This window comes from Phytophthora infestans, genomic scaffold (genome assembly GCF_000142945.1).
Source record: "Phytophthora infestans T30-4 supercont1.184 genomic scaffold, whole genome shotgun sequence".
Taxonomy (NCBI): Eukaryota; Oomycota; class Peronosporomycetes; order Peronosporales; family Peronosporaceae; genus Phytophthora; species Phytophthora infestans.
Genome location: NW_003303575.1, coordinates 49826 through 58507, shown reverse-complemented (window position 1 = coordinate 58507; position 8682 = coordinate 49826). Strand labels below are relative to the sequence as shown.

Below are 8682 nucleotides of genomic sequence, written 5' to 3'. Positions count from 1 at the left end.
TAACTTTTGCGCTTAATAGCAACGGGGTTTCATCGCAAAAACCTCAAACGACTAAAACATCATTTGAAGACCTCTAAGAGACCCGTTCAAGCTTTTCCCTTGCGTTTTGGTCCAAGTATAGGTCTTTCAGTGGCGGGGGCATTTTAAATGTCGATGAAACAGCCAAACTGTTCGACATGCCGCCAATATAGTCGTGGGCTGGCAAAGGGCGCCCGACTCCGCGCGGACTTTGGGTACGGATAAGCACACCGGTAGAATGACCGCAGTGCTACAAAATTCGCGATGACGGTATGTTATTTGGTTTTACAAAAAAGTATTTTAAAATGTATTTTTGCTAGCATATTCTTAATTTGTTAGGTATAAAAATGCCTGTTTTGTATACCATCCGTGGCGTCCCTGGTGGTCGCACCGAGATAACCGCAATGAAGCAGTACCCTGACGGCCACTTCTACGCCATAAAGGAGAACGCATGGATGGACACCAGTGTGTGGAAATTTTACGTAGAAAAACTTTGAAATAGACGGCCCCGCTGTCCTTCCGGTTGACAGCTTTGAATGTCACGTTTCACAAGAAGGACAGCAGCTTGTGGCGGAAGAACCCTATGCTTCTTTGGCCCCACTACCCCCAAATAGCACAGATGTGTGTCAGCCGCTAAATGTGGGGGTAATGGGACCATTAAAAGCGAAAATATTGAGCCGTTGTGGTAGACGCACTGGTGGAGCCGCTAAGGAAAATCACATCCGTGCTACAAAGTATACTATTGCTGCTTGGGAAAAGCTAGAAAAGAAAACGATAATTCGTAGCTTCGGAAAAGGCTATCCCGAGGGATCCGGAAGTAACCGTCTTTAATATAATCCATTTTCTTCATTCACATGTTTTTCTGTGCTGTTTTTGTTTTCAGAGCGCGTTATTAACCTATCAAATGAAGCGTCGGATTTTGTGTGGGGCTCTGTGGTTTTTCTTTTACTATAATTGGATGCTATTCAGTGATGTCGGATTTCTCCATGTTGTCTGTACTAGGGCCGAAGCAGGCACGGGACTGGTCCGGACCGATGGTCATCTCAGCTACGACGATCCTGCGGCCAAATCTAATCCCGTCGTGACTCCATACGTAGGTTTGCTCCAATCGATGATTCCATTACGAATCCGTACCCACTGTCTCTCTAGATGGTGATCTTGATTACTTCAAAATGAGAACGAATGCCTGTCGGGCGAAGTAGACGCTGGTCATACCCAGAACCAATTCCCTCTGTAACGGCGATCGTCCGAGGCCAAATGTAACCCCTGGGACGACTACTGGTCACTTGCGTAGCACAATGCAAATTCGAGTCTGATTCATAGCTAAGCCTGAGCCTGCCTGGATTTCTTCCTTCTATGTCTTATACCTACTAAATCCCCTACCAGGTTCGTCTGCATGCCCTATCTCTCCTTGGTACATTACCCCAGCTGTATCAGCATCCGATCCACCGGATTCATGGCGTAATCATAGTGAAGCTGCCATATTATGGGTACACTGTCCCGGATCCAAGCCACTTCAATCCACCGTACTGCAAGTGTACACTCATCATGGATCTGATTACTCTAATCATTCATCACCACATTACGCATATCTGTAGTCTCTATCGGTTCACAAAAGTTCGAAATCCATTGGCCCCACCAACCCTATGCCACAGATAGTCACTCTGTGTGAGATCCCCCATCCGTTGGATCCTGACTTGGGAGGGTGGTAGTTTGAACATCTAGAGGTGGGTTTGACCTCTTCATCCGTCATCAATGCCAGGTCCCCCTTCGGATGGCGTCTACGCTCCTTCCTCCTTAGGATCCCCACTCTATCCACCCGTACATGGTGGATCCCATATCCCCTAGATGTATTCGGGCGAGGGTGGATCCGAGCCTCCACTTGGTGGATCTCAGTTATACTGCCATCAACCGTGTTCCTCCTGTCACTGTTCTTTCTCTTAGCCACTGTTATCCTCCCGATCCATCATCTGGTATCTCTTATTCCAGATTCACACAGTCAATGTATTTAGAATACGGCTCCAGGTACTTCATTCATGGACTGCCAATCAACGGTTTCGTCCCACTTCACCTACGTCATCTAGAGATTCATTGTGATAGTCGCGATCTTAGATTTGCTTCACACCGATCTAATCCACTTCAAGCAGTCTAGATCCACTCTAGCTACCGGGTGCCGTCACTAATCCGTGATAATGACTCCTCGTTGGATTCCATCTCTCATTTCTGAGAAAGCACTTCACCACAACCGCTTGAATGGGATGTGTACCAGGCGTGCATGCACTACTGCTCACGGGTCCTTACGAGTTGTCGCAACATGACACACTTCGTCCCCCACTGTCTTCAGCTTGTAGACGTTTCCACAGCGCTTGGCCTCCATGGCCGTTGTATCGCCATAGCAGAAAACACATTTGCTCTTGCTGAACTGCGCGACGACATCCTTCTCGGCCCGATTGGACACTGAGATGAGGCTTCCTTCAACTTCTGGGATGTACAGGACATCTGACAATGTGACGGACGTTCCATCCATCAGCTTTAACCCGACGGTGCCTGTTGCAGCTGCGTCGATCTTCGTGCCGTTCTCATTCGTGATACGTATTGGCGTCTTCAGGTCCATCATGGGCACGAACGTGTCCTGGACGCTGGTCATGTGCGAACTGGCATCTGAGTCGACGAGCCATTCCGATTTGGCCATCGCACCCGCAGTCGTGAATCCGAAGTCTGAGACTTGAGCTTCCTCCACATGACCACGTCCTTCGTCGGCTTTCTTATTCCGACGCTCAAGCGCCTTGTGCTCTGGCTTCTTGCAGTAGAAGCGCTTGCCACCTAAGCGACGCTTGTTTCCGAAGTATTTTCTCTTCGTTGCAAAGCTCCCTCTCCTGAAACAATGACGATTTATCCGAGGATTCAACACCAGAGAGTGTTTGGATCGCATAAGCGAGTGTCACGTTGGGAGTGTTCTCCAAAACAGTCGCGATTGTACGGTACTTCTCGGTTAGACTTCCGAGTAGCAGCACGAGCTGCCGAGACTCATCCAGGGATTCACCGATTGACTCCATCTGGAGTACCAGCTCCTTGGACTTGTCCACATGGACAGCGATCTTCGTACCGGGCTCCATCTTGACGCTGTACAGCTTCATCGTACCGATGAGCCGGTTCCTAAGCGTCTTCCGGTTGAAGTGCTCCTCGAGCTGGGTTCACGCGTCAGCGGCAGTCAGCGCTACACGGATGTAGACTTGGTACGTGAGACTCACGTCTCCAGAGATAACATCAAGGGTCTTCAAATCGTTGGTCTTCCTTTCGGCCTTGGAGCGATCACTCACTTGGTCGATCTCGGCCTTGGTGATCTGCGGGGGCAGCTCAATCCGGGCGAGCTTAATCCGCATGCTTACGCCTAGTGGAAGTAGCTGTTTTTTACGAGCTTGTCGATACTGTCAACGTAGCTTGGGCTCATAGCCAATTTAGAGTAGAAGACGATGCGAACGAGGCTTGTAGTCGATGTACGTCGATAAATGGAAATTTGAAAGTGAGATAGGTTGAGTTAGAAGTCTTAGTATCTCTTTCTGCCTCATACATGCAGTCCCTAGTAGATATGGTTTTGGATAATACGAGTAAAAATGTCTAAAAGTATCTAAAATGTTTTAAACAGTTTTAAAGTGTCTGAAATATTTAAGATTTTCTAACGCCAGTGCAAGCAGAAGCGAATCCCTTTCAGAGCACAGTGTCGAGCAAACAATCCTCCCTGCTCGCAGTCGGAGTGCGTGCCACGACCAATGACACCGCCCAACACTGCCGAACCCCCCCCCCCTCCCCAGCAGGCCACCACCCCGTTGCCATCACAACAAGATACGCCACGATCTTCGAAGCTAGAAAGCAAGCGCGTTCCGATAGTCCTCAGGCGGACACTGAGACGATCGCCTCGATATACTCCCTATCGTGCGGGAGGTCCTTACTTAAGCCCGTCTGAGCCAACACCACGGTCTTCTGTAGCAACAGGGCAGATGGCTTCTCGCCCCAGCCCCTTGCATCAACACCAACGCGACCTTCTCACTTTCCAGACCCGCCGAGACGTTCCAAGCATCTCCACTTAAGACACGACGCCCATTGAGCGAGAGAATGGAAAGAAACGCAGGCGCTTTAAATACTGTGGTGCCCTAAAGAAGAATGGGAAGCCCAGTGGTAACCTGTTAAACCATCTGAAGAAGCTAACCAGTGTCCGAATATCCCTAGAGATGTACTGGCGTCTCTAAGGACTCCTGAAGTGACTAAACCAGCTCCGGCATCTGTCACAAAACCATCATCCACAACAAGCGAGCTGACACAAGATGCCTTCGAAATAGTACTCGCGAAAGGTTTTTTGTGTGTGCATTACCATTTATTCTGGTTGAGGCGCCAATTTTTTGGCAAGGTTTTGCTATGGTAGTCCCAACAATGAAACTTATCTCTCGACACAAGCTCAGTGGAGTTCGCTTGAAACGCGTTCGAGATCAGATCGGGCGGGACCACATTATCAAATCGGAGCGATCGGGAAATTTATTACGGAGAAAGAGCGGGCCACAAGTGGAAGGGTCGTCGCAGTCGTAGCTGAAAATGGGGAAAATGACAAAATGTGAGTGGATACACTAAAGTTGTGACAGAAAGTTAAAGGTGTGCCAAAACGTGAGCAAAGTGGGGTCGGTATCGCCGGTAGGTGTACCAAGTGAAACCCGCGTCAGTAAGTGAGGAATTTAGGGAACAAACGTCACAATGTGTGTCTAAATGATTGAATGGCTGAAAAAAGGTGGTCCGGACTTAAACCCAAAAACCCGTTGTATACTAATGTTCGCCATGCGTATGAAGACCCAAATCGTACACTCTTGTGGAGTATGGCACACCAAGTATCAGACGACATTGCCTGAACAGACTCAGCGAATACTGAGAGGAGGCGCGTGCCTCGATGGCTCGTGTTTCGCTCTCGCGTGCCTCCAAGACATATCGGCAACGCGACTGGCGACAGTGAGCGGGCGGCACACGCCGGCGACCAGGCGTAGCCGGTGGCACGCGGCTACTGAAGCAGCAGCATAAAGGACAGGTACTGCTGCCGCAGGAGCTCGTAGATAGGGATAGTTTGAGGACTCTTTGACTAATCTCACTTCACAACTTGGTATACAGCGCGCAATACGTCATAACTCTTAAGTACCAAAACTACTTATTACGACTGAGGGCCGCAAATGAAGGAGGACATCGACGACATCGCTGATGGATTGGACAGCGGCGATGAAAAAAACACTATTCAGGTCGGAATGACTTTTGATACTGCTTCACATGCTCTTCATGCTGTTCAAGACTACGCCTTATCTCATGGGAGGTCTGTACAGTACGAGTTTTACGTGCGCGTCTATACTCAGTACTGCGACCTCTGCAGCATAACATGGCTTCATGCAATACCAGTGTCTGGTGAGCCACAAGAATACACCGCTACAGGTCCGGATCACCTAGCCCAGCTCGTACTTAAGCAGCAAATGGATGGATTTTCAGTGAGCGATCTGCAGGCCTATTACACGACGTGGCTGTGTTTGTAATATATCCCCCTGAGTCAGAATAATTAGCGCGAGTTAACCTAACTTTCTCCTTGAGTCAGAATAACTCGCGCGAGCTAACCTGACTTTTTCCTTGAGTCAGAATAACTCGCGCGAGTTAATCTGACTTTCTCCCTGAGTCAGAATAACTCGCGCGAAATATTCTGACTTTCTCCCCGATTCAGATTAAGTCGCGCGAGTTAATCTGAATTATCTGAGTCTGATTCGTTTTGAACGGCTGGTTGCGATGGCCAATCCCGAATTAAGGGCGCGATGTCCAAGCGCACGTGCACCCAGCGGGCCGAGAGAGAGAAGATAGAGCTGCTGAAAAAGTGGAAAGCTTATCCAGAATGGACTGCAGCAGACGCTTCGCGAGCGCTAACGTCAAGGAGCCTACTCTGCATGGATGAAAACAACAGTATCGGGATAAACTAGACTGGGGGCTCTGTGATTACCGGTATCGTCTCCCAATTGGGATTGGCTCCCACCGACCAACAAGGGATTTGCTGAATGCCAAGTTGCGACAGTAAGTGAGTCGGTACGAAAGCTGTGTTCACCATCTTCGTCTGTGATCATTTACACTTTCTGTCACAACTTTCATGTATCCACTCACCTGGTGTCACTTTCCCCTGAAAATGCCCCAAACATGAAAAGTGCGTCAGGTCGCATTCATACCAGTCGGCCGTGTGTCGTAACCGGGGGATGATCGGCTCGGGTACTTAATCTACTGATGCTGGATATGTAAAAGTTACCTGTCATTCGAGCAATTCAGTCGCGGGTGGCTGCCCTAACACGATTTGTAAAGGACCACCTAGCACTTCTTGACGACTTGAAGCTGCTACAACATTAAATTCGCGAAACGGGCCTAAGTGCACGAATCTTCGTGCTACCAGTTCCTACACGCTGGTATTTGGTGTAGGCATGTTTGAGAAGTGTGTGAAATAGTCAGGAAATACTCAAAACAATATTTTTGAGTCCTGACTATGATGTCGCGATCTCCTTCTCTTGTCGGGGTCGTGTATCTTATAAAAGACGACGTAAGAACTTAGACGTAATCAATGAATAAAATGTACGTGTTTCTTATTTCTTTTTCTTGAGCACTTCTCGTAAAAGAAGGAAATTCACGACTAAGAGCTCCCTCATCAGCTCTTCAACTTACCAAAGTACCTCCTACCAGCTCTAGTACTTCTAGTCGTAGATTGTGAAGAGCACCAGCGCTCCACTGTCTGAACCTCTTCGTTCCATTTTAGACCAAGGACGAGGTATCTGGCGACGGAGAACGGGACTGATCGGGCCTGACATTCTTCGTACGCCGCTCGCTAAATTGCCGCAGGCAGTCGTCCAGAATAGCGAGACCTTCTTATAGCCGAAGACCGTGACAATGAGCAATACTGGATCCCATTATTGCTGCTTTACGAAAGCTCGAAGCAGATGGCGTGTTTGTTTCGGGGGATTAAGTGGCTCAGATGGCTTCGCTACCATTCAGCATACGGCGTCACATCACCGGAGAAAGAAGAAGAACAACCGGAAGTGAATGATCCAAATAATTTACGAGTAAGACATCAATCTGTTTCTCAAGAAGATATTGGAATTTTGAGTGATGCTGCCGAGCGTGTAGTCACTACATATTCTGCTGAAACTGAATACCAAACTACATCACCAGACGAGGAGAGACTGTCTGCTGGACACTAGTAAAAGAATGTAGCCACTCTTCCTTTAAGGGGGCTCCGAATTTACTTCCGCCAAAAGATCAAGAAAGGTTGGAGCTATGTCCACACAAATGTCATGGGTATTGGTTTCATGCTCGATCCAGCAATGGATCTCGACGACTTTGAAGGTTGCGATGATGTCAACGTAGATGAGCAAGTCCGCAAAATGGCGAAGCAGTGTGGCTTACGCACACCCACCACCGGAGTACCAAAGCTAACAGCCGAAGCTCTTAAGTTCAAGAGTGTGAAGCGGCGTGGTGGAGACATGCTGCGAGAGCCGTATTCGATGTCAAGACCGCGGGACTACTGGAGCGCAACGAGTGACACAGAATTTTTGTTGCTAAAGAAAATAGCAGAAGATGTCTTCGCAATTCCTACGTCGCCAGCGGCCAGCGAGCGAGCATGGAGTGTATTTGAACATATACACTCCTAGAGACGATACAGACTCTCGGTTGATAAGGTCGAAAGGCTGGCCTACATCTACATCAACCACGGCACCATTAGCAAAGATAAGGTAGATCTTGCGCGTCATCGATCGCGACCCGATAGTGTAATTAAATAAATAGATATATCCCATCAAAGTGTGGAGTGTTTTATTTGTGAATCGTTGTATAGATTTTGATACTGAACGTTGTTCTATCGAAATACCTGGTGATGGCAAATTGCGGGCGGGTGACCACCATTGCATGCGGCGGAAACTACAAAAGGCAGGTGCACTTCATTTAGTTGAATTTCTTGATTGACCGCAGATCTCTGCTATTCTTCTGCCGATATATATCTCAACATTCATATAAACAGCGCTGCCACGCCCCACCGTCGTCCGCATCATCGCATCTGGGCCTGACTGGAATCTCAAATTAGCCTTGTTTAGCGATCATTCGTGCTGAGTTTAGTAAACTGTACCCAAGAAAATCGCGTGTACCCCAGCGTATTGCCGCGCTACTTGACAATATCCTGCACAACCGACCACGACAGATCCACCTGATTCTTCCACTCGACCGATTTATACTCTCCGCTACCAGAACGGTGGCATCGACAGTGTTGAAGCCACCACCACCTTCTCGATGATGGTGGTCATCTATGCCATCGTTGCGCACACCGTCGTGTTCACAGCTCTAATGTTGGGCAGTATCAAGATAATTATCTTGATATTCTTGGTATTCGCCACCCGTTAGAAAATGACAGCACTGCGTAGGAATAATATGACTCTGGGAATTGATACCATTCTCTCGTCTAATCACTGGTTTGAGCTCGCTAAGATCTTAGCGCGGCACCATCGGTATTCTAGCATGATGCTCGGCTACACCTTATCTGTGTACTTAGTCAGTGGAGTCAAAGCCAGTAAGAGACAACTCCTGAGTAACTCATTGCTCATCGTGAACGTTGAGTACTTCTCTATA

General features: G+C 48.3%; 1 protein-coding gene across 1 annotated transcript; it reads left to right on the top strand.

The window, feature by feature from the left end:
- Positions 1-7358: 7358 nt before the first annotated feature.
- On the top strand, positions 7359-7844 carry PITG_20402 (uncharacterized protein; the record flags this gene model as incomplete). Its single annotated transcript, XM_002895384.1, has 2 exons — positions 7359-7691; positions 7743-7844. The coding sequence occupies 2 exons, from the start codon at positions 7359-7361 to the stop codon at positions 7842-7844; spliced, it is 435 nt and encodes a 144-aa protein (XP_002895430.1).
- Positions 7845-8682: the final 838 nt, after the last annotated feature.